Below are 26,393 nucleotides of genomic sequence, written 5' to 3' on the forward strand. Positions count from 1 at the left end.
ATTAATGGGCATCAATAGACATTGGGCTAGTTTTTTTTTTTTTTTTTTTTTTTTTAAACTGGGATCCTATAAAGAAGGGGACAGAAGAGGCTCCAAAATACAGTTGGGAAAGGTGGACATTATGGTTCATTGTAAGCCACTGCCCTTACTTGAGTGGAAGGAAGGAAGTTAACAGCATCCACCGTATTGAAGGCATTCCCACATGCTGTGTTAGGCACAGTTAGATACTGCTAGGTGAGTAATGGGAGATAATTGTTCATCATTGTGAGGGAAAAATCAGTAAGGGGGATCACAAGACATCCTGCTGGAAGTGTAATAAAAGTATCAGGAGATAGTAACCATTGTATTGCGGGGGGCACACCACTGTCCCCGATTCTGAGGATTGTAATAAGTGGTCATCACGCAGAATAGAGAGTGGACCTTACTAGACATGATCACAAGTGGGAGGAGGTAACAGACATCATGCTGGAGTGAGGTGATTGTAAAAGAGGTAATGAGGAGATCTCCAGAAACTATTTCCTGGAACTGATGAAGTGTGACACACATCTAAGAGTAAGGTAAAATGGGAAAAATAGCCAGGCATTGTGGTCCTTTCCAGCCCTAACCATATGGTTGTGTTGGTTTTCATTTAAGTTATTAATCTGTTACATGAAAGTCACATCAATAAGGAAGCCAAATGCTAAGCTTTAAGTCAGTGATGAGTAATAAAAAAAAAAAAAAAGCAACTGAGGTGGAAGAACTGTGACAGCAGAAGGGAGATTTAAGTTGTCTCAGATGACCTGAAAATTCTTACCTCAGAAGCTTCCTTGAAGGAGATGGGAGTTCACAAGACACTGTGCTGGGGGTCAAAACACAATGTGCTGAGGGCCTGTGAGGTTGAGAGACAGTCCTGGTAGATACTGAGGGGGTTGCAAGTCTTGGTGCTAGATGACAATGGGGACTCAACATACATTCTGAGGTTTACATCTGTATACACAAAGGTTTTTTCTTTTTTTATTGTAGCATCTCTTTCTTGATAGAAATATTGAATGAGGGTTGGAAATGACCAACTGTGGTAGATTTGAATGAGAAATAAAAACACCCACGAGTCTGTTACACAATGTGTTCCGCAACGAACAACTTACATAACTTAGGATCCATCACTATCAAAATAACTATGTATTATGTTGCTTTATCATTCAATTTGTTGGCACTATACCTAATCCACAGTAAACAGGATTATCATTAACATAATATGATCTTTCTTATGAAGAATTTGGTAACAGTGTTCTATTGTCGTTTTCATGAGAAGGCTTTTCCTATTCACCAAATTGACTCAGTTCCTTGTCAGTATGAATAATGCCCCAAGGTTTGCTGGGGATAGTGACAATGTAGGAAGGGTCCCTCGTCTCGTCCCCTGTGCCTTCTTAGGGGCCCTCTCCAGAACAGCCATGTGTGACATTCTGATGTGGCTGTTTCTATTTACAATAATATACATATTTCTCTGCTGCATGCACGCAACAGTGTGTACAGTCAGACCCAACCCTCAGTGGGGTTTTCTCACACTGTTTCTCTCAAGTGTGGCTGCTCTGATGGACGCTGAACACTGATTTCTGAACGAAGCCTTTCCCACAGATGCCACACTTGTAGGGTTTGTCTCCAGTGTGTGTTGTCTGATGTTTATTTAAATTTGACCTGTCAGTAAAGGCCTTCCCACACTCAGCACACACGTAAGGCTTCTCTCCAGTGTGAATTCGTTGATGCACTTGGAGCTGTGATTTTTTAGTGAAAGACTTCCCACAGTCACTGCACTCGTACGGTTTCTCTCCAGTATGAATTCTATGATGTGTAATCAACTCTGACTTCTGTCGAAAGGTCTTCCCACATTCAGAACAAATGTAGGGCTTCTCTCCGGTATGAGTTTTCTGGTGCTTACTGAGATTTGACCTGCCACTAAAGGCCTTCCCACACTCGGCACACACATAGGGTTTCTCTCCTGTGTGAATTGGCTGATGCACCAGGAGCTGAGACTTGGAGGTAAAGGATTTCCCACAATCACTGCATTCATAAGGTTTCTCTCCGGTATGAATTCTTTGATGAGTAATAAAGTTTGACTTGCGGATGAAAGCTCTTCCACATTCAGTGCATACATAGGGTTTCTCTCCTGTATGAATTTTCTGATGAACAATGAGTATCGACTTCTGGTTGAAGGCTTTCCCACATTCGTGGCATTCATACTGTCTCTCTCCAGTATGAATTTTCTGGTGTATATTGAGGTGTGACTTCTGAGTGAAGGCTTTTCCACAAGTATTGCATTCATAAGGCTTCTCCCCAGTATGGATTCTCTGATGTGTAATCAAGTCTGACCTCTGGGTGAAGGCCTTTCCACATTTGGAACATATATAAGATTTCTCTCCTGTATGAGTTTTCTGATGTGTAATGAGATTTGACCGGTTGGTGAATGCCTTCCCACATTTATTGCACATATAGGGTTTTTCTCCTGTGTGAATTCGTTTATGAACATGGAGTTGAGACTTGGAAGTAAACAATTTCCCACAGTGACCACATTTATAAGGTTTCTCTCCAGTATGAATTATTTGATGTGCAATCAAATGTGCCTTCTGAATGAAGGCCAGTCCGCATTTCATGCATACATATGATTTTTCTCCTGTATGAATTCTCTGATGCACTGTGAGTGCTGACTTCTGAGTGAAGGCTTTTCCACAGTCACTGCATTCATATGGTTTCTCTCCAGTGTGAATTCTCTGATGAATAATCAACTCTGACCTGTAGGTAAAGGCCTTCCCACACTCAGTACATATAGAAGATTTCTCTCTAATTTGAACTTTCTTATGTGTAATGAGGTTGGAATTATTGCTGAAGACCTTCCCATATTCTGTACATATATAGGGCTTCACTCTTGTGTGAACGCGTTGATGTACCTGAAGTTGTGACTTGGAAATGAAGGATTTGCCACAGTTACTGCACTCATATGGTTTTTCTCCAGTATGAATTCTTCGGTGTGCAATCAAATGAGTCTTCTGGATGAAGGCCTGTCCACATTCAATACAGATGTAGGATCTCTCGCCTGTGTGGATTTTCTGATGCATCTTGAGTGTGGACTTTTGTGTGAATGCTTTGCCACAGTCAGTGCATTCATGGTGTCTTTCTCCAGTATGAATTTTCTCGTGTATACTGAGATCTGAGTTATAAGAGAAGCCTTTCCCACATTGGCTGCATTCATAGAGTTTCTCTCCAGTATGAATTCTCTGATGTCTGAAGAGAGACGATACTTGAAAAAAGGATTTTCCACATTCATTGCATTTAAAGGGTTTCTCTCTCATATGGGTTTTCTGGTGTATAACAAATTCTGGCTTCTGTACAAAAGCCTTCCCACATTCAATGCATACATAGAGCTTTTCTCCTGCAAGAACTTTCAGGTGTACTTTGAGCTGTGACTTCTGGGTGAATATCTTTTCAAATTCAGCGCATTCATAAGGTTTCTCCCCGGGATAAACTTTTTGTGGTTGAGAGGATACTTGTTTATAACTGAGGATTTTTCTACACTGATTATGGTCCCATAATTTCTCTCCTGTTGGAATACACTCACGGTTAGTATAGGAAGACATTTTATCATGTGGTAATCTTTTTAACATTCTTTGAAGCATTATTTTTATTATGACTGTATAAATCTAAATTATGCTTTAAACTATTTCCAAATGAGCCACATTGATGGGGTCTTTTGGGAGGAGAAATGATGTTTGGGTTCACATGAATTATTTTTCTACTATCCTTATAGTCATAATGCCTCTTTGTTACCAATATTTTCTTTTTTTTGTTATCAATATTTTCTTGATGAAAGCAACATCATTTTGATATTTATTTTCTCCACTGATAGCTCTGTATTTGTCACCAATCATCACAATTATTCTAGACTAAAATAGAATCTCACATTACTTTCATCATGCCCTTTTCTTTCAATATGGAAAGAAACCTCTTCAGAGATTCCCTGCTATAAGGTCTGAAACCTAAACTCCTCTGCTCAAATGAGAAACAGGTGATTTTAGTTCAAAGACCAGCCAGCAGAGGCTAGGGGGTATGGTACAAATGACTCATCCAGGCTGAACACAGAGAAAAGGGTGAGGGTGAGTAACGTGAAGAGGAAGGCGGTGATAGTGTTGATAGGAAACATTCTGGAAAACAATTCAGCAGTTAGAGGAAATAAACTAGATGAACAGATAACACCATGGACAGATGTGGAAAAAGTAACGCAAAAAACAGTATATATACCACAGCATCATTCAGATAAACTAATGATCCAAACTCTTAATTCACTTACAACATGCATGAAATCAAAAATGTTTCCATCATATAAAACAGTGGCTTGTGACAGGCAGAAAAATGGGTGTGGGGGAAACAGAAAAAGGAATAAATCAAAAAATAAATAAGAGAGAATCCTGACCCAGACTCATGACGATAGTGTGTCTTAAACTGAGGCCTATGATTCAACTCAAACCTCATCAGGTAAACTATAAAAATAAAGCAATCAAAATCAACAACAACAAAAACGAACCCTGGTCAATGTGGAATCACTCAAGCAACATCAGGAAGAAAGGTCAGGAAGGGCGATTAATCATGTTAAACACAGCAGAAAGATAATCCCAAAGATTAAGTAACAGTGACCCCCAAGTCATCAGCTTATCCAGGCATGAAGGACTCGGAAGAAGCAAGACATTTCATGGCCACTCCTCTGCAGAAAACAAAAAGAGAGGCTGATTGGACAGAAAGCTCTGAGGCACCTCAAAGTAAAAAAAAAAAAAAAAAAAAAAAAAAAAAAAAAAGGAAAGAAAGAAAAGAAAAAAAGAAAAGAAATAAAGGTGACTAGCAGTAATGGGAGTGTGTGACACAGAGTAACTTTGAAACAAAGCAGATCCATGAATGTCTAAAGGTAAAAGAAAAACTCTAGGACTATGGGGAATGTAGGAGAAAAGAAGAATGTTAAACCAAGGAAGAAAGATCTCTTAATTCTCCTAAATAAATGAAGCAGACTGGCACATGATTCAGAATCCACAAAGCCAAAGAAGAACACAGAAGTGACAAAGGTCAGCCAGGCTCAGTGGCTCACGCCTGTAATCCCAGCACTTTGGGAGGCCGAGGCGAGTGGATCACTTGAGGTCAGGTGTTCGAGACCAACCTGGCCAACATGGTGAAACCCTGCCTCTACTAAAAATACAAAAATTAGCTGGGCATGGTGGCACACGCTTGTAATCCTATCTACTTGGGTGGCTGAGGCACGAAAATCGCTTGAACCCAGTAGGTGGAATTTGCAGTGAGCTGACATCATGCCACTGCACTCCAGCCTAGACAATACAGCCCAGGCTGTGACCGAAGCTGTAACAAAAAAAAATGACAAAAGTCATCCAGGGAGAATGCATTTAGTGATATGAGAGGCCAAGGGGCATCAAGCAATACAAAAACATTCAGAACTTTCCAGAAAAAGCATCTTAATAGTATTCCAAGGGTGTTGGTGTTTCCCAAGACAGCTGAGATTTCCTCCGATCTCCCATCTACCCGAGTCACACCCGCTTCGCTCACCTGGGCAGCTTTGACGTGGCCTCTCACCCTGCAGTGCCCATGGTTCCTTTCCTTGCTCCAACATGACCACCTCTGCTTCAGGAACTTGATACCCTGTTCATGGGAAATGATAAAGGTCTGGGTCCAGCTAATTGTGTTTCAGGGCCCAGCCAATAAACTTATTCTTTGATGAAGATTTTTTTCTTCAGAAAAATAACCATAACTTTTCAGGGTAATATTCTGAGTGCCCTAAACAAATAAAGGATTTTAGACAAATCAAGGACAAAATCATCACCTATTTAAGATGCGGACAGCATTCATCAATGAGAATGGAAACACTCTCAGTGAGGCCTCCTTTCAGAAATGAAGGTGACTGTGCTTACCTACTGAGAGCAGGTGGCTGTAGGTCTCCAGCATCACATCCCGGTACAGATTTCTCTGAGAAGGGTCCAGGTGCTGCCATTCCTCTCTGCTGAAATTGATAGCCACATCCCTGAAGGACACTGATCCCTGTAAGGGCACATTCCTGTTCAATGTGCATAGTCAGTTTAGGGGATTGGAGAGACTATATTTACGAATATGGAATACGGTTCTTGTTGTTTTAAATTTACATTCTCTTTTTAAAAACTCACTCCCATTTCTCTAATACTTTATTATGAAAATTTTCAAACATACAGACAATTTAAAATAATTGTACAGTAAGAAATGTATACCTACCACCTAGAATCTATCATTAACGCTTTACTTGCTTTATCATACATCTAAGCCATTCTTTTATCTATCCAGCTTGCTTCTTTGTACATTTCAAAGTAAGTTGCAGATGACACCACACTTCCTCCTAATACTTCTAATACTTCTTCTTTTTTTTTTTTTTTGAAACAGAGTCTCACTCTGTTGCCCAGGCTGGAATGCAACGGCATGATCTGGGCTCACTGCAACCTCTGCCTCCAGGTTCAAGTGATTCTCCTACCTCAGCCTCCCGAGTAGCTGGGATTATAGGAATGCGCCACCACGCCCAGCTAATTTTTTTATTTATAGTAGACACAGGGTTTTGCCATGTTGGTAAGGCTGGTCTTGAACTGCTGACCTCAGGCGATCCACCCGCTTCAGCCTCCCAAAATGCTGGGATTACAGGCATGAGCCACTGAGCCCAGCCTCTCCTAATACTTCAAAATGCAAAGCATGAACTAGGGTGTAAAACTCGTTAACCTTTCTTAGGTAAAATTTATATACAATTAAAAGGACCAATCTTTAATTTACCATGTAAAGTTTTGACAACTGTATACACCTGTATAATCCGGGAATTTCTAAGAAATATTTTATATATGTGCATATTAAATACTTTTACGTATGTTGTGGAACACAGAAATCCCATCAAGAATTTCTGCCATTTGTTCTGTACTACAGTCAGTCGATTACTCATTTTTCAAAACTGGCAATTGAAATAAGCTATGTTTTAGTTTCCTAGCAACTGGATGAATAACCTGAGAAACACTTTCTGATCAGTTTAGGATGAGCCCTTATGCTAGCCCTGGGAACACAGAAATAATTATGTGTCCAATCTTCTAGCAACTTAAAAGACGTGGAAAATAGGCCAGGTGCGGTAGCTCACTCCTGTAATCCCAGCACTTTGGGAGGCCGAGGCGGGCGGATCACAAGGTCAAGAGATCGAGACCATCCTGGCTAACACGGTGAAACCCCATCTCTACTAAAAATACAAAAAATTAGCCGGGCGCGGTGGCAGGTGCCTGTAGTCCCAGCTACTCGGGAGGCTGAGGCAGGAGAATGGCATAAACCCGGGAGGTGGAGCTGGCAGTGAGCTGAGATTGCGCCACCGCACTCCAGTCTGGGCGACAGAGCAACACTCCGTCTCAAAAAAAAAAAAAAAAAAAAAAAAAAAAAACTTTGAAAATAAATTAGACTGAAGTTTTTTTAAAAAGAAGACATAACAAATTCATTAAGGTATTGGAAAGCAGATGCCTTATGTGGAACATACTGAGGGCCCAAAGAAACAAAAAGTACATGTTACATGAGGGAGTAAGTTTACATTCCATAGAGTTGACAAATTTAACTTGGAAGATACAAAGTGTAACCCAGAATATGGGGTGAGGGGGACAATGCCCAGAAAAGACAAGAATAAAGGGTCTAGAGATAGAAAAATACACTACAAGTTTAGGGAACAGCAAATAGGTTTATATAAATGGAGAGAAGTCTGCCTGATGTGTCAGAAAAGCAGTATAGGAAAAACTGTTTGGTCAAAGTATGGAATTTTTACTTTCAGTAATGGTAATTAAGGTAATCAGATTTATATCTAAATGTTTTTTTTAAGTTCTGTATTACAGAATAACCAAACAGTTGGTGAGGAAAAGCTCTTTTTTATTTTTTATTTTTTTATTTATTTTTTATTTTTTATTTTTTATTTTTTTTTCTGAGACAGAGTCTCGCTCTGTCGCCCAGGCTGGAGTGCAGTGGCCGGATCTCAGCTCACTGAAAGCTCCGCCTCCTGGGTTTACGCCATTCTCCTGCCTCAGCCTCCCGAGTAGCTGGGATTACAGGCGCCCGCCACCTCGCCCGGCTAGTTTTTTTGTATTTTTTTTTTTAGTAGAGACGGGGTTTCACCGTGTTCGCCAGGATGGTCTCGATCTCCTGACCTCGTGATCCGCCCGTCTCGGCCTCCCAAAGTGCTGGGATTACAGGCTTGAGCCACCGCGCCCGGCCTCTTTTATTTTTTTCAGACAAGAGTCTTACTCTGTCACCCAGGCTGGAGCGCAGTGGTGCGATCTCAGCTCACTGCAACCTCCACCTCCTGGGTTCAAGCAATTCTCTGCCTCAGACTCCCGAGTAGCTGGGATTACAGGCACCTGCCACCACACCACGCTAACTTTTGTATTTTTAATAGAGACAGGGTTTCACCATGCTGGCCAGGATGGTCTCAATCTCCTGACCTCACGATCTACCTGCCTCGGCCTCCCAAAGCGCTGGGGTTACAGGTGTGAACTACTTTGCCTGGCTGGAGAAGTTCTTTACAGAATGATTCTAGCTAATAAATAAAGAAGTTAGGATAAAATTAAAATACCACCATGTATAACTACTAATGAAATAACGGAGGCAATAATCATTAATGGCTGTTGGAATGTTTCAGTTGAAAGGCTGAAGGGAAGTGTACAATGGACAGATCAGCTAGTGACATCTGCATCCACGAACCAGCTCTCGTAGGCCTGCTGACATGGCATAGTAATTAATTTCATTACACTACTTATGAAGTATTCTTGCCAAAAGATAAAATTCAAACCCCTATCTCACCAAGCCTCCAGATCTAACAAGCCATTCACAGGAGTGGGAAGGAGAGTGAAACATACTGAACAATATGAAGACCAAGACATCAGCTATATTCAGAAGGTAGCAAATGACCCACTTCTTCAAAAAATTAATTACAAGAGAGTGGACGTGGAAGGGAATATTTTCTTTATTAATAGAGACTTAAGAACCATACTAACTGAATGCGACTTGTGGACTTTCGCTCCTAATTAAAATGAACCAATCTTAAAAAAATATTTATGACAATTTAGAGAAATGCAAATAGTGGGTATTAGAGGGTATCAAGGAATTACTGTTATTTTGTTGTGTGACATTAGCTTCCTGGTTATGCTAAACAAAAAAGAAAGGGGCCGGGCGCGGTGGCTCAAGCCTGTAATCCCAGCACTTTGGGAGGCCGAGGCGGGCGGATCACGAGGTCAGGAGATCGAGACCATCCTGGCTAACACAGTGAAACCCCGTCTCTCCAAAAAAATACAAAAAGCTAGCCGGGCGAGGTGGCAGGCGCCTGTAGTCCCAGCTGCTCGGGAGGCTGAGGCAGGAGAATGGCGTAAACCCGGGAGGCGGAGCTTGCAGTGAGCTGAGATCCGGCCACTGCACTCCAGCCTGGGCGACAGAGCGAGACTCCGAGACTCCGTCTCAAAAAAAAAAAAAAAAAACAAAAAACAAAAAAGAAAAAAGGAATTCATATATCTTTGAGATATATATCAAGGCATTTTTAGACAAAACATGTTTTTTTTAGATTTGCTTTAAAATAATCTAGCCGCTGAATGGGAGGCGGTTTCAGATGAAGTAAGAATGGCAGAATGGGCCAGGCATGGTGGCTCATGCCTGTAGTCCCAGCACTTTGGGAGTCCAAGGCAAGTGGATTGCTTGAGGTCAGGGGTTTGAGACCAGCCTGTTTGAGAAACCTCATCTCTACCAAAAAATACAAAAATTAGCTGGATATGGTGGCAAACACCTGTAATCCCAGCTACCCAGGAGGCTGAGGCATGAGAATCACTTGAACCCAGGAGGTGGAGATTACAGTGAGCTGAGGTCATGCCACTCCAGCCTGGGCAACAGAGCGAGACTCCAACTCAAAAAAAAAAGGCAGAACGTTGATGACGACTGAAACTGGGTGACAGGGACAATCAGTGAAAGGAATCTTTATACTATTATCTTTACTTTTGCATATATTTAATTTTTTTCATAACAAAATGCTTATTGGAAACAAAATACATGATCCTCCAAATTTAAAAAATCTAACTTGGAATTGCACAATTAAAGGAATGTCTATTACCACATGGAGCTGTATACATTTAAAGAAAGTATACTAGAGACTTGAATATTCCTCCCTCACCTTAGCAATTTATCAAAATACTAGACAGGACATCATCAAGGTTATAGAAAAGGCAGCTGCAACAAACAACAGCAGAATGCACATTCTTTTCAAGCACCCATAGAAAAGTGAGCATGATAAACCATATCCTAGGCTGTGAAACAAACCTCAACAAGTTTATAAGAATTAAAACAATACAAAGTATGTTCCACAAGGGAATCAAACAAAAATTAATACCAGAAACAAAACAGAGAAAATCACCAAGCAAATGAATAAATAACAAATAAAAACAACCTTAAAAACCCACAAAATATTTGAAAATTAATAGCACTCTTCTTTAATGACCCACAGGTCAAAGAAGACATCGCCAAAATAATATTTAAAATACACAGAGTTCTATGTATAGACAGTAAAAATACAACCTATCAAAATCTATGGGATGCAGGCAAAGCAAGGCTGAGAGGGAAATATATAGTATTAAAGGATTACATTGGAAAGGGAAAAAGCTACAAATCAATAATGTATGCTTCTGTCTCCAAAAACTACAAAAAGAGGCCAAGCATGGTGGCTCACTCCTGTAATCCCAACACTTTGGCAGGCCAAAGTGGGAGGACTGCTTGAGCCCAGGAGTTCGAGATCAGCCTGGGAAACATGGCAAAACCCCATGTCGATCAGTAATACAAAAATTACCCAGGTGTGGTAGTGCGCAGCTTGTGGTCCCAGCTATTTGGGAGGCTGAGGCAGGAGAATCACTTAAGCCTGGGAGGGCAGAGAATGCAGTGAGCCGAGATGGTGCCACTGCACTCCAACCTGGGCACCAGAGCCAGACCCTGTCTCAAAAATAAATAAATAAATAAATAATAAACTAGAAAAAGAAGAGCAGGCTGGGCGCCGTGGCTCAAGCCTGTTATCCCAGCACTTTGGGAGGCCGAGACGGGCGGATCACGAGGTCTGGAGATCGAGACCATGCTGGCTAACACGGTGAAACCCCGTCTCTACTAAAAAACTACAAAGAACTAGCCGGCCATGGTGGCGGGTGCCTGTCGTCCCAGCTACTCAGGAGGCTGAGGCAGGAGAATGGTGTAAACCCGGGAGGCGGAGCTTGCAGTGAGCTGAGATTCCGCCTCTGCACTCCAGCCTGGGCGACACAGTGAGACTCTGTCTCAAAAAACTAACTAACTAACTAATTAACTAACTAACTAAATAAATAAAACAAAATACAATGAGAAAAATAAACACTCCAAGCTAACAAATCCAATAACTTAGAAAAAATAAGCCAATTCCTCAAACATCACAAACTACCAAACTCAAACCTTTGAAAGTGGATAAGATGAACAATCTTATGACCATTACATTAATTTAACTTTATAATTTAAAAGCTCCTGAAAAAGATATCTCTAGGCCAGATAGTTTTACCAGATAATTCTTCTTTTTTTTCTTTTTAATTTTTTTTTTTTTTTTTTTTTTTTGAGACACGATCTTGCTCTGTCATCCAGGCTGAAGAGCAGTGGTGTGATCATAGCTCACTGCAGCCTCGAACTCCTGGGCTCAAGCGATCCTCCTGCCTCAGCCTCCTGAGTAGCTGAGTCTACAGGCACATGCCACCATACCCAGCTTTTACCAGAGAATTTATCGAATTTATAAAGAAGAATGTGTCATTTTTACATAATCTCTTCCAGAAAATAAGAGAGGAAACACTTCCAAACTAATATATATATCTATACATATATATTTGCTTTTTTGTTTTTGTGTTTTTAAGACGGAGTCTTGCTCTGTCGACCAGGCTGGAGCACAGTGGTGCGAACTCGGTTCACTGCAAGCTCCGCCTCCTGGGTTCATGCCATTCTCCTGTCTCAGCCTCCAGAGTAGCTGGGACTACAGGCGCCCACCACCACGCCCAGCTAATTTTTTGTATTTTCAGTAGAGACGGGGTTTCACCATGTTAGCCAGGATGGTCTCGATCTCCTGACCTCGTGATCTGCCCGCCTCGGCCTCCCAAAGTGCTGGTGGGATTATAGGCGTGAGCCACTGTGCCCGGCCCCAAACTAATATTCTTAAGTCCGGTATCACTCCAATGTCAAAATCAGACAAACACAGTAACAACAACAACAACAACAAAAAACCACACACACACACACACACACAAAAACTACAGGCTTGGCCGGGCGCGGTGGCTCAAGCCTGCAATCCCAGCACTTTGGGAGGCCGAGACAGGTGGATCACGAGGTCAGGAGATCGATACCATCCTGGCTAACACAGTGAAACCCCGTCTCTACTAAAAATATAAAAAACTAGCCGGGCAAGGTGGCGGGCGCCTGTAGTCCCAGCTACTAGGGAGGCTGAGGCAGGAGAATGGCGGGAACCTGGGAGGCGGAGCTTGCAGTGAGCTGAGATCGCACCACTGCATTCCAGCCGGGGCAACAGAGCAAGACTCCGTCTCAAAAACAAACAAACAAACAAACAAACTACAGGCCAATATTTCTCATGAATTTAAATGCAAACATTCCCAACAAAATGTCAGCAAATTGAATTCAAGAATCCATAAAAAGTATCATGTACCACAATAAACTGGAATTTATGGGGGAACTCTTTGTACTGTATTTTCTTTTTTTTTTTTTTTTTTGAGACAGAGTCTTGCTCTGTCGCCCGGGCTGGAGTGCAGTGGCCGGATCTCAGCTCACTGCAAGCTCCGCCTCCCGGGTTCACGCCATTCTCTTGCCTCAGCCTCCCGAGTAGCTGGGACTACAGGCGCCCGCTACCTCGCCCAGCTAGTTTTTGTATTTTTAGTAGAGACGGGGTTTCACCGTGTTAGCCAGGATGGTCTCGATCTCCTGACCTCGTGATCCGCCCGTCTCGGCCTCCCAAAGTGCTGGGATTACAGGCTTGAGCCACCGCACCCGGCCTGTACTGTATTTTCTAACTCCTCATGTATCTATAATAATTTCAAAATAAAAAATTGAAATATATATATTACTTAAAGAAAGATTATTTTCAAAACCTACATAACATTTGGGAATAGACAAGACTGGAAGATCAGAGACTCATTGCACAATTGATGAGAGAGAATATAAATTGTAGTTGAACCTGAACAGCACAGGTTTGAACTACACAAGTCCACAGATACATGAATTTTTTTCAATAAAAGTTACACAGTGTGCATGACTCTCCTGCCTCCCCTTCTACCTTCTCCACCTCTTTCACCTCTGCCACATGAGCCTACAAAACGAAACCTTCCTTTTCCTCCTACTCCTCAGTCTGCTCAATGTGAAGACGACAAAGATAAAAACCTTTACGATTATCCACTTTCACTTCATGAATATTAAATATAAATATCTTCCTTTTGACTTTCTTAATAACATTTTTTCTCTGGCTTACTTTATTCTAAGAAAGAAGAAGTCGTATGTATGAGTAGGTCTCTGAATTCAGGAGAGGGCATGAGCACGCAGGAAGAACTTAGAGAAATGTGTTAAAGATACTTGTGATCATTAATATCTGAAAGTATTTTTTTTTTTTTGAGATGGAGTCTCGCTCTGTCACCCAGGCAGCATTGCAGTGGCGCAATCTCGGCTCACTGCAACCCCTGCCTCCCAGGTTCAAGCGATTCTCCTGCTTCAGCCTACAGAGTAGCTGGGACTACAGGTGCCGGCCACTATGCCTGGCTAATTTTTCTATTTTTAGTTGAGATGGGGTTTCACCATGTTGGCAAGGCTGGTCTTGAACTCCTGACCTCAGGTCATCCACCCATCTGGGCCTCCCAAAGTGATGGGATTACAGGCGTTCACCACCACACCCAGCCTAAAAGTATGATTCTTAAAAGCTACTTTTTAAATTTATTCATTTAATTGTGTTCAAAGATCACAATTTGTTTCTTTGTGATGTGTGTTGACTCTGTTTATGAGGCTTAGAACATCTCCATTTATTAAAAGAAGGCTTGAGGGCTGGGCGTGGTGGCTCAAGCCTGTAATCCCAGCACTTTGGGAGGCCGAGACGGGCAGATCACGAGGTCAGGAGATCGAGACCATCCTGGCCAACACGGTGAAACCCTGTCTCTACTAAGAAATACAAAAAACTAGCCGGGCGAGGTGGCGGGCGCCTGTAGTCCCAGCTACTCGGGAGGCTGAGGCAGGAGAATGGCATGAATCCGGGAGGCGGAGCTTGCAGTGGGCTGAGATCCGGCCACTGCACTCCAGCCTGGGCGACAGAGCGAGACTCCGTCTCAAAAAACATAAAAATAAAAATAAAATAAAAGGAAGGCTTATACACTGTTGGTGGGAGTGTAAATTAGTTCAGGCCTTGTGGAAGATAGTGTGGTGACTACTCAAAGACCTAAAGACAGAAATACCATTTGACCCAGCAATCCTGTCACTGGGTATATACCCAAAGGAATATAAATCATTGTATTATAAAGACACATACCCACATATGTTCTCTGCAGCAGTATTCACAACAGCAAAGACATGGAATCAACCTAAATGCCCATCAGTGATAAACTGGATAAAGAAAATGTGGTGTATAATACACCAGGGAATACTATGCAGCCATAAAAAGAATGAGATCATGTATTTTGTAGGGACGTGGATGGAGCTGGAGGTGATAATCCTTAGCAAACGAATGCAGGAACAGAAACTAACTACCACATGTTCTCACTTATAAGTGGGAGCTAAATGATGAGAACACATGGACACATGGACACAAAGAGGGGAACAATACACACTGGGGCCTTTTGGAAGGTGGAGGGTGAAAGGAGGAAAAGGATCAGAAAAAATAACTAATGGGTACTAGGCTTAATACCCGGGTGATGAAAGTCTATACAATAAACCCCCATGATATAAGTTAACCTATGTAACAAACCTGCCCTTGTACCTATAAACCTAAAAGTTAAAACAAAAAGTTTCCTATATACCTGAAATGAATATGCATGCTCTAATTTTCTCTTCATCATACACTTGCATATTCATACCCTACACACACTGAAACCCCAGACCCTAAAACTCATGTTATCAAAAAATGTAATGGGGAATCAAGACAATGTCATGTTAGGCTGGAATGGAGTTTTGACACCTCACCAAATGATCTTACACAAACAGTTTGTCAGGAAGAAATCTCCTCATTCAAAGATAATAAACATCTGACGTACAAAGATGCTATGAGTAAAAAAAAAAGAGAGGAGATTAAGAGGAATACGCTAGAAATAAATTGACATACAACAGAAGAAATCATATCCTCCATGAATTGAAGGAATTCACTGAAACAATTAACTACTTATGGAAAAACAGACTAAGAATATAGTGATACAAATTTCTGAAAAATAAAAGAACAGAACTCAGTAAAAAAAAAAAAAAAATGCAACACAAAAATAAAAGTGTCCCTGAAAAAAATGAAAAGACCCTGCAAAAACAAAAGGTGGCAAAGAGCAGATTAAGAGAAGTAAGCAACATGAGATGGAAATAAAGTTTTTTTTTTAAAGAAACATAGAAAAAAAAATAAAAGGAGTTTAATAAAAATACCCAATGAACAAAAGAATACTTGAAGTGGCACTATAGAACTAGAACTGTTATCATTATTCACAGTACAAATTTAATAAATACTGTCTTAAAGAGTAGATTTGAATATTTAGTTCAAGGAGTTAACATTATAAAGATGACACACACCAAAATAAAAAAAAACAAAAAGGAATCCAAACATTCCAAATTACATGGAAGACACACAGAAACAAAGCACAAATATAGAGTATATAGTGAAAGATTTATAAAATAGCAACATCAGAAGCATAACATAAAATGCATCTTTCCAGAAAAAAAAAAAAAAAAAAGCACAAGAACTCCAAAGGATGAAATTTAGATGACCAAAGGCATACCTGGAATTGCCAACAGAAATGAAATAAGAGCCTCCACCTCAATATTAGATAGGGCTGAATTGTAGGGGAAAAAGTATTAAACAAGGATACAATGTGAAATGAGTTTCAGATGCTGTATTTACTATTAGTGCACCAAACTACATAGTATCAAAATTTATAAACAAAAACTATAGGAAAAAGGCCGGGCATGGTGGTTCACTCCTGTAATCCCAGCACTTTGGGAGGCTGAGGCGGGTCGATCATGACATCAGGAGATCGAGTCCATCCTGGCTACCACGGTGAAACCCTGTCTCTACTAAAAACACAAAAATTAGCCGGCCTCGTGGCAGGCGCCTGTAGTCCCAACTACTCAGGAGGCTGAGGCAGGAGAATGGTGTGAACCTGGAAGGCGGAGCTTGCAGTGAGCTGAGATTGTGCCACTGCACTCCAGCCTGGGCAACAGAGCAAGACTCCATCTCAAAAAAAAAAAAAAAAGAAAAGAAAAAAACTATAGGAAAATATAGATAGAAACACATTTGTAGTGGGAAACTTTAAATATCTCTCGGCTCCATGAGACAAAGTAGAAAAAAAACGAGTACTACTATAAAAACCTCATAGCTATATATCTTATTGATAAGCTATCAATTTTTTTCAAGTGCCTATGCAACAATCCCAAAACAAAACAAAAAACAAACAAAAAAAACCCCGTAATAATCTCTCTAAAAGTAAATTTCTCCAGTGCTGCAATCCTAATCTTATTAAAAGTAAAGTCTTTTGTTTTTGTTTTCAAGACAGGGTCTCACTGTCACCTAGGCTGGATGTAGTGGCAATGTTGTGGCTCACTGCAGCCTTGACAGGCTCAAGCAGTCCTCCAGTATCAGCCTCCCAAGTAGCAGGGATCACAGGCGCACTGCCACCACACTCAGTTAATTTTGGTTTTTGTTGTAGAGACAGGGTCTCACTATGTTGCGCAGGCTGGTCTCAAACTCATGGGCTCAAGCAATCCTCCCGCCTCAGTCTCCCAAAGCGCTGGAATTACAAGTGTGAGCCACCACACCTGGCCAAAAGTAAAGTTAAAAAATGAAAATCTTAAAACCTAGAAGTAAAATGTGGTAAATGGTAATTAAAGATTTGGTGGGGTAATGTTCTAGAAATTCATCCTTTTCAGCCAGGCGCAGTGGCTCACATCTGTAATCCCAGAACTTTGGGAGGCCTAGGCAGGTGGATCACGAGGTCAAAGTCAAGACCATCCTGGCCAACATGGTGCAACCCCATCTCTACTAAAAAAAAATTACAAAAAACAGACCTGGTGCGGTGGCTCACACCTGTAATCCCAGCACTTTGGGAGGCTGAGGTGGGTGGATCTCGAGGTCAGGAGATGGAGACCATCCTGGATAACACAGTGAAACCCCGTCTCTACTAAAAATACAAAAAATTAGCCAAGTGCAGTGGCGGGCGCCTATAGACCCAGCTACTTGAGTGGCTGAGGCAGGAGAATGGCGTGAACCCGGGAGGCAGAACTTGCAGTGAGCCAAGATCGTGCCACTGCACTCCAGCCTGGGCGACAGAGCAAGGCTCCATCTCAAAAAAAAACATTAGCTGGGCATGGTGGTGCGCGCCTTTAGCCCCAGCTACGCGGGGAGCTGAGGCAGGAGAATTGCTTGAACCCGGGAGGCGGAGGTTGCAGTGAGCCAAGATCACCTCACTGCACTCTAGCCTGACTACAGAGCAAGACTACGTCTCAAAAAAAAAGAAAAAAGAAAAAAGAAATTCATCTTTTTCATTTAATTTTTTTATTCATTTGCATGAGATAAATTATTTTTCTAAATTATTTTAGTACAGTTTTGCTATATACCAGAGCTTCTGATATATAGATAGCATTTTTATTATTTTTGAAATATTTTACAATTTTAGTTCTGACTTTGACTTTGGGGTGGGTTGCTGAGAAAATAGCAGTTGTTTCACTAGTCCCAGTAAAAACCTACTAGGCTATTGTTTTCTTCTACTCTTCAATGCAGTTAGTTAACATATTTGACTTCTGAATCTATCTTCATAATTTCCAGTTCTTTCAGGCATCAAGGTTAACACTGTAAACAAAATAAAACAAAAACCAAAAGCAAGGTTGAGAATAATTTTAGATATTATTCTTTACCCAAAACTTCAGCATAATAACCAACTGTAAAAATGCATGACCTTTCCATTATTTTTTACTGTGTTGGAAATGCTGAATCAACATTTTAATTTCTTCAAGGACTTTGAACCATTTATTCCTAACAATTATATCTATTTTTTGTAACCTTTTATCCTTTTGTTTATACTTTCATATTTTTGGCATGACTTTATATAATATTCATTCATGATTGTCTGAATCTTAGATATGGAAGTAACTGTTTCTCCTGTTTTGTTACATTCTTTGTTTTTTTTAGTCTAGCTCTGTCTTCCAGGCTGGAATGCAGTGGTATGATCTCGGCTCACTGCAAGCTTCGCCTCCCAGATTCAAGTGATTCTCCTGCCTCAGCCTCCCAAGTACCTGGGATTACAGGCCTGCACTGCGGTACCCTGCTAATTTTTATATTTTTAGTAGTGATGGGGTTTCACCATGTTGGCTAGGCTGGTCTCGAACTCTTGGCCTCAAGAGATCCACCCACCTCAGCTTCCCAAAGTGCTGGGATTACAGGTGTGACCCACCATGCTGCCCCAGTCTTTTTGTTTTTTTTGAGACGGAGTCTCGCTCTTGCTCTGTCGCCCAGGATGGAGTGTAGTGGAGTGATCTTGGCTCACTACAATCTCTGCCTCCTGGGTTCAAGAGATTCTCCTGCCTCAGCCTCCTGAGTAGCTGGGACTACAAGTGTGCACCACCACACCTGGCTAATTTTTGTAGTAGAGATGGAGTTTCACCATGTTGGCTAGGATGGTCTCGGTCTCCTGACCTCATGATCCACCCACTTTAGTCTCCCAAAGTGCTGGGATTACAAGTGTGAGCCACCATGCCCAGCCACCCAGTCTTTGATTATGTAGATATTTACTCCTTTTTCTTGACTGTCAACACATAGAAGCAACTTGTGTTTCTGTCAAACTCATACCTTAGGTTTTTGTTTTTTTTCCCAAATGTCCAGGATTTCGAAAAGAAGCAATTAAATCTATAGTTTTTCCCCTCTATCCACAGGTTAGCTTTGGCACACAAACTTTATTTATTTATTTATTTATTTATTTATTTATTTATAAGACAGGGTCTCACTGTGTCACCTAGACTGGAGTACAGCGGCATGATCTTAGCTCACTGCAATCTCCACCTCCCAGGCTCAATCGATCCTCCCATGTCAGCCTCCCAAGTAGCTGGGACTACAGGCCTGCACCACCACACTTGGCTAATTTTTGTATTTTGTAGAGACAGGGTTTACCATGCTGCCCAGGCTGGTCTCGAACTCCTGAGCTCAAGCAATTGACCCACTTCAGCCTCCCAAAGTGCTGGGATTATAGGCATGAGCCACCACACCCAGCTTACCACACAAACTTTAAAATGCACTACTTTATCCAAATGGCTTTTTTTTTTTTTTCGTTTTTTTGTTTGTTCATTTGTTTTTCGACACGGGGTCTCACTCTGTCGCCTGGGCTGGAGTGCAGTGGCACAATCTCGGCTCACTGCAACCTCTGCCTCCTGGGTTCAAGCGATTCTCCTGCCTCAGCCTCCTGAGTAGCTGGGATTACAGGCGCCTGCCACATACCCAGCTAATTTTTTGTATTTTTAGTAGAGACGGGGTTTCACCATGTTGGCCAGGCTGGTCTCGAACTCCTGACCTAGTGATTCGCCCACCTTGGCCTCCCAAAGTGCTGGGATTATAAGCATGAACCACTGCGTCTGGCCCCAGATGTTTTTTAATTGTGGTAAAAATACACATAACATAAAAGTTGCCATTTTAATATTTTTAAGTGACCAGTTTAGTGGCATGAAGTACATTCACATTGTTGTATAAGAACCTTTTACTGGCCGGGCGCGGTGGCTCAAGCCTGTAATCCCAGCACTTTGGGAGGCCAAGGCGGGCGGATCACAAGGTCAGGAGGTCGAGACCATCCTGGCTAACACAGTGAAACCCCGTCTCCCCTTAAAAAATACAAAAAATTAGCCGGGCGAGATGGCGGGCGCCTGTAGTCCCAGCTACTCGGGAGGCTGAGGCAGGAGAATGGCGTGGACCCGGGAGGCGGAGCTTGCAGTGAGCTGAGATCCGGCCACTGCACTCCAGCCTGGGCGACAGAGCGAGACTCCATCTCAAAAAAAAAAAAAAAAAAAAAAAAAGAACCTTGTACTTTTTATTTTTATTTTTATTTTATTTTTGAGATGGAGTCTTGCCCTGTCACCCAGCCTGGAGTGCAAAGGCTCAATCTCAGCTCACTACAACCTCCACCTCCCAGGTTCAAGTAATTCTCAGCCTCAGCCTCCCAAGTAGCTAGGATTACTGGTGCATGGAACCATACCCGAATAATTTTTTGTATCTTTAGTACAGATGAGTTTCACCATGTTGGCCAGGCTGGTCTCGAACTCCTGACCTCGTGATCCACCCACCTCGGCTTCCCGAAGTGCTGGAGTTACAGGCGTGAGCCACTGCCCCAGGCCTTACTTTTTATTTCTAATTTAATGCTCTTAGAAAACAGAATCAAGGTCAGGCATGGTGGCTCATACCTGTAATCCCAGCACTTTGGGAGGCCGAGGCGCATGGATCACGAGGTCAGGAGATGGAGACCATCCTGGCTAAAACAGTGAAACCCCATCTCTACTAAAATACAAAAAATTAGCTGGGTGTAGTGGTGCACGCCTGTAGTCCCAGGTACTTGGGAGGCTGAGGCAGGGGAATCGCTTGAACCCAGGAGGCGTAGGTTGCAGTGAGCTGAGATTGCGCCACTGCACTCCAGCCTGGCAACAGAGCAAGACTCCATCAAAAGAAAACAAAAAAAAAAAAAGAAAGAAAACAGAATCAGTATGATGGCAAAGGTTTCTATTTGTCTGCCTTTAGAGTAGTGTACTAAAATGGCCAATAGTATATTTAAAGATTTCTGTTCATTTTTACTTAATATAGTTCAAAGATACATTATTACTTTGATAACTTTTATTTGTATATTATTCCTTTTTTAAGTATGAACCATCCTCTTCATCACTTCAAGTGATTTTCACCTTAAATTCCTCATTCCTTTTGACCTATTCCTAAATTGCATCCCTAGCTTTCTTTTGGCTCATTCCTTTATTTTTAAATGAGGATAAAAGCAGCCCCTGACTGCTGAGAGTTAGCCTGGCACTATCAGTTAAAAACCTCAGTTTTGCTAGAAGCTAGCCTGGCAGGGGCCGGCTAACTCATGGTGTTCTCCATGGCGCTACACAAAAATAATCTCTTGGAGCACCAACAGCAAACAAGACCAATCTCTGACCACCATGGTAGAAGACAAAATCAAGAACACTCTGTCATTGTACTTGAGCACAGGCAAAAATCAAATCATCTTCAAACCACAAAAGTAAGTCTCCTTACTCTGCCTAAGAAAAGTGACTGCCAATTATACCTTTACCAATTACAACTTTTGCTTCAATCTACCCTTCGTATCTTCTAGATATCTTCTAGATAAAAATGATTAAGATACCCAATCATAAAATTTCCCAATAGGAACAGAAGTACAGGTTCAGTGAAATTCAGCTAAGATTCTTATTATCTGTGACTAAAACCCTGAAATGAAATTCTACTATGACTTACACATGCAACAGAAAGACAAAAGAATGTCTACTGCTACATAGTTCAAAATATAATCTGTATTTTACCAAATATTTAAAAAGCAATGTGTGAAAATTTAGTCTACTATGGCACCTTTTGTGAAATAGAAAAAAATGTGTAGCTGTTTTTACTTGTTTATAAAACTAAGCAATCAAAGAAAAAGAATAAAACTGGTCCTCTATGTTGAGAAACGTGGGGGTAGGTGGGGAACAGAGGTGGGTGAACCACAGATTCATGTTTCCCCTGAATTTGTTTCCTATAACACTTTCTTTTTTTTTTTTTTTTTTTGAGACAGAGTCTCGCTCTGTCACCCAGGCTGGAGTACAGTGGCGCAATCTCCGCTCACTGCAAGCTCCGCCTCCCAGGTTCACGCCATTCTCCTGCCTCAGCCTCCCGAGTAGCTGGGACTACAGGCGCCCGCCACCATGCCTGGTTGATTTTTTGTATTCTTAGTAGAGATGGGGTTTCACCGCATTAGCCAGGATGGTCTCGATCTCCTGACCTCGTGATCCGCCCGCCTCGGCCTCCCAAAGTGCTGGGATTACAGGCTTCAGCCACCGCGCCCGGCCCCCTATAACACTTTTCAGGGTGTGTTGCCTTTAATTATATTTCTAGTGGCTTTTAATTTTTATTTTTTACTATTTTTCCCATTTTACCAACATTATTTTTGAACTAAGTGTATATATTCCCTATTCAAAAAACTAAACTTTCCTAATACACTATCACAATATCTCCAGAGGTATAAGAAATAAAATTATACTCATGAAATAAGAACAAGATGCTAATCAAAAAGAATATTTAGAAAATAAATTACAGTTATTAAAAATTAAAACATCGAATTAAAATGTTGATGGTGGTAACAAGAAACTCAAAAGAAGAGCTGGAAGGCAAATGTGACAAAGCTTCCTGAAAAAGAGAGCAGCAAAGAAATAGAAAACAGTAGAGGGAAAAAAAATGGAGAACCAATATCCAAAAAACAGATATTTGAAAAAAAAGAAAGAAAATATTTGTGTTTGAGGAGGCAGTTTAGGAAGAAACAGAGAAATACTTTGAAAATCCCATAGAAAAGTGACTTCTAACTAGGAAAATCTATCCATAGCCCAAAGATCAATGTAGTGTGATGACAAAATAAACAACAGTTTTTTCTTGACAGTGCACCTCTCCACTGTCACATAGGTGGCCTCCAGAGATGAAGACATTACCTACGTGTTGCTTATTCTCAATGGGAAGATCAAGATTTGTTTCAGGAGCAGCAGGTCTTAGAGTCCAGCTGCTTCCTGTGGCCTAGGTGCCTCCCTCAGTTATGAGGTTCTAGTGACAGCTCAGAGCTTTCTACTCCTGGATTGAATTTCCACCCCCTGGGACGACTCCTCCTCACCTCACAGGAGCTGCCCTGATCCTCTGGAGCCAGGGCTGAAAATTTCTGAGATGAGGTCCAATTAGCTGGCATGGCCACACTGGGTCTCAACCCTTTTTCTCTAGGGTGTCTGAAGCTTGGCAGTCATCTGTGAACTCAAGCAGAGCTGCTCTGAAGAGGTAGGCTGGAGTCTGGAGGAAGATCTGGCCCAGGGGCTCCCCAGAGACACCCAGAAATCTGGAAAGACAATGTTCCCATAGTCAGTCATTTAATATTCACCACATAAGCACTTCCTGGATACATCAAGGTGCAGGTCCCTGAGCTAGAAACCAAAGCAGTGGTTCTCAAACAGGTACACATTCAAGTTACCTGGAGGACCTGTTAAATGAAACACAGTTAAAAATACTTAGCCCTACTCCACAGTTTCTGATTCAGTAGGTCAAAAGTAGAACCCAAGAAGTTTCATTTCTAACCAGTGCCCAGGAAACGCTGATGCTGTCAGTACAGGGACCACACTTTGAGAAGCAGCACTGTGGAGAACATAAAATTTAACAAAACCTGTGATAGGTATTAGTTACAGTGAAATATGGGAAAAGTCACGAGAGATGGAGTAACATCACTGCAGATTTTTTGAACTGCAGCTCTACCACTTTTCACCTACGAGAACAGAAGTTTCTTCACTCTTTTTTGAGACGGAGTCTCGCTCTGTTGCCAGGCTGGAGTGCAGTGGTGCCATCTCGGCTTACAACCTCCGCCTCCCAGGTTCAAGCAATTCTACTGCCTCAGCCTCCCGAGTAGCTGGGATTACAGGCTTGTGCCACCACGCCCAGCTAACTTTTGGTAAAGACGAGGTTTCACCATGTTGGCCAGGATGGTCTCGATCTGACCTCATGATCCGCTCACCTCGGCCTCCCAAAGTGCTGAGATTACAGGCATGAGCCACCGTGCCCAGCCATTTCTTCACTTTTAATTTCAGAAATGAGGATGAAAATGCTGATCTCAAAGTTACAAAAATTAAATGAGATAATACTTGTAAAGTGCTCAACACCTCCCTGGCACACAAAAATCATACAATACATATCAGCGATTACCATGCATTATCAGATATTAAAACAATATAAAAACAATGTAATTAAAACAAGTAAAACAATAAATATACCAGACAATATTGATCTATATATGTGACAAAAGTGGTATTTAAATGAGTGTGCATAACACATTCATTGCATAAGTGGCAGTGATATAACTGGCTAGCCACCTGGAAAAAAAAAACTAGATCTCCATCACACAGTATTCACTGTAAGCAAATGCCAGCAGGACTGATCACTTAATTATGTGTATTTTTGAAATCCCAAAGATTATTGAAATAAATTTTAGAAGTATATATGTGTATAACACTGTCGTGGACTAGGAGGGATCTTATTACACGTAGGAGGAAACACAGACACTATAGCAGAAAAATCAGATACTTTTGATTAGATGATATTTCCTAATTTTATGTTAAAATATACCACAAAAAAAAAGTAGGACAAAAGATATGAAAAATCACAGAAAAGGAAACAAATGGCAATTAACCAAAAAGATGTCAACTTTAGTAACTGGAAAATGCATCGGAGCAATTAGATATAATTTTCCCTCAAAATTTTAAAAACTTTTGAAATGCAACAATATCCATTGGTGGAAAAGCATTTGGGAAAATGAATTATTTTATAAATTGTTGGTAGAGCTTGAATTGTTATATTTTGAGCTACTTAGTCATATCTATAACGTATTAAAAATGCACATAGGCCGGGCGCAGTGGCTCATGCCCGTAATCCCAGCACTCTGGGAGGCCGAGGCAGGTGGATCACTTTGAGGTCAGGAGTTTGAGACTAGCCTGGCCAAAATGGTGAATCCCCTCTCTGCTAAAAAATACAAAAAATTAGCTGGGCATGGTGGCACGCGCCTGTAATCCCAGCTACTCTGGAGGCTGAGGCAGGAGAATCGCTTGAACCCACTAGGCAGAGGTTGCAGTGAGCTGAGATCACGCCACTGCACTCCAACCTGGGCGACAGAGCGAGACTCCATCTCAAAATAAATAAATAAAGTGCACACAATTGTTCCTAATAACATAATTTCACATATATAAAGCAGAAGAAGAAGGAAGGGCAAATGGACAAAGAACCTTTCCAGAGTGACTACTTTACCTTCCTCTAATTAATTAAGCAGACAATCTGTGAGGAGACAGATATATTTTTTAAATATATGCTTAATTAATATCTATAACAATACAATCAGAGAACATAGTACACCGTTTTTATGTAATAGATGTGACATTCATGAAAACTGTCCATGAAGTAGGTCATAAGGCAACTTTTCAATTTGAGCATTAAACAGACATTACTTAAAACAAAAAAGGAACTTCTAAATAACTCATGGATCAAAGAAAAAAACACTTAGATTTGAACAATTTTTTATACAAAGATTCACCAAAACTTGAGAATTTTTATATTAAAGAAGACTGAAAATTAAAACGCTGAACTTTCAACTCAGGTTAGAAAGCAAGCTGATTACACTCCTCACCGATCACCATAGCTGACCCTACAGGCTATGTCACTGACCACAGACTCCCATCACTGACCCCCAACCCTCAATCACTCATCCCAAAGAGCCCCATCAATGACCCGAGAAATCCGTCACAACAACGTACGCCACAGAACCCCATCACCGAACCCTCAAAACAATCTCTAACTCCACAAGCAACCTCGACACCCCCTATTACTGGCTCCACAGAAACCCCAGTCGTGACCAACCAAAATCACCTCAAAGATTTCTCTGTATTGGGATATGAAAATACTCCTGACACCAGCGGCAAAAAAGCCTTGGAGGACCGCTTCCACTTCCGGTCCGACTTCTAGCACCTCCCCTTTGTAGGCTGTTGATATGGCGCATGCTCTGAATAAACTTGGAAGCCAATTTCAGCGAACAGTCAACAGGGCGCAGACACAGCGCACAGTTTCCGTAATGTGGCGCTGTACGGCAGAGAACATGGCCGCGCCCTTATGGTATTTGTTCGTGTGGGCCGCCATCTTGGAAGCAAATCCGTTCCGTAGAGCAGAGGAATTGGCCACCGGCAGGATTTCCTAGAGCGAGGCAGGTATAGTTACATAGGACGCTGGAGTGTGACCCTCGTCTGACTAGGCTTCTATTCTGGAGGAGAAAGTTACTGGAAATGTGGTTCTGGCGCTGTATGTTATATTTAGAAAAGCTAAGTTACCC

General features: G+C 41.5%; 1 protein-coding gene across 2 annotated transcripts; it reads right to left on the reverse strand.

Annotated features, from left to right (window-relative positions):
- Nucleotides 1-56: 56 nt before the first annotated feature.
- Nucleotides 57-26,054, reverse strand: ZNF585A (zinc finger protein 585A). Of its 2 annotated transcripts, XM_010385660.2 has the most exons (5): nt 25,937-26,054; nt 23,157-23,372; nt 5,937-6,063; nt 5,575-5,667; nt 57-3,571 (listed from the first exon to the last, which is right to left on the reverse strand). In XM_010385660.2, exons 2-5 carry the CDS (start codon nt 23,226-23,228, stop codon nt 1,554-1,556), a joined length of 2,310 nt encoding a protein of 769 aa, XP_010383962.2. In that variant the 5' UTR covers nt 23,229-23,372; nt 25,937-26,054; the 3' UTR covers nt 57-1,553. The 2 variants fall into 2 exon arrangements, 1 of the variants encoding a protein (XP_010383962.2); XR_750382.2 differs by lacking the exons at nt 57-3,571; nt 5,575-5,667; nt 5,937-6,063 and adding an exon at nt 17,802-18,112 and having other exon boundaries at nt 25,937-26,053.
- Between the last annotated feature and the right edge of the window lie 339 nt (nt 26,055-26,393).

The sequence above is a fragment of the Rhinopithecus roxellana genome, chromosome 12 (genome assembly GCF_007565055.1).
Source record: "Rhinopithecus roxellana isolate Shanxi Qingling chromosome 12, ASM756505v1, whole genome shotgun sequence".
Classification (NCBI taxonomy): Eukaryota; Metazoa; Chordata; class Mammalia; order Primates; family Cercopithecidae; genus Rhinopithecus; species Rhinopithecus roxellana.

Coding starts and splice junctions, on each gene's coding strand:
- ZNF585A (XM_010385660.2), bottom strand. CDS start 23,228: ATGCCAGCTAATTGGACCTCATCTCAGAAATTTTCAGCCCTGGCTCCA. Junction 5,668..5,936: donor CAGCCACCTGCTCTCAGTAG/GTAAGCACAGTC, acceptor TCCCATGAACAG/GGTATCAAGTTCCTGAAGCA. Junction 3,572..5,574: donor GCCACGTCAAAGCTGCCCAG/GTGAGCGAAGCG, acceptor GTATTCCAACAG/GAGAGAAATTATGGGACCAT.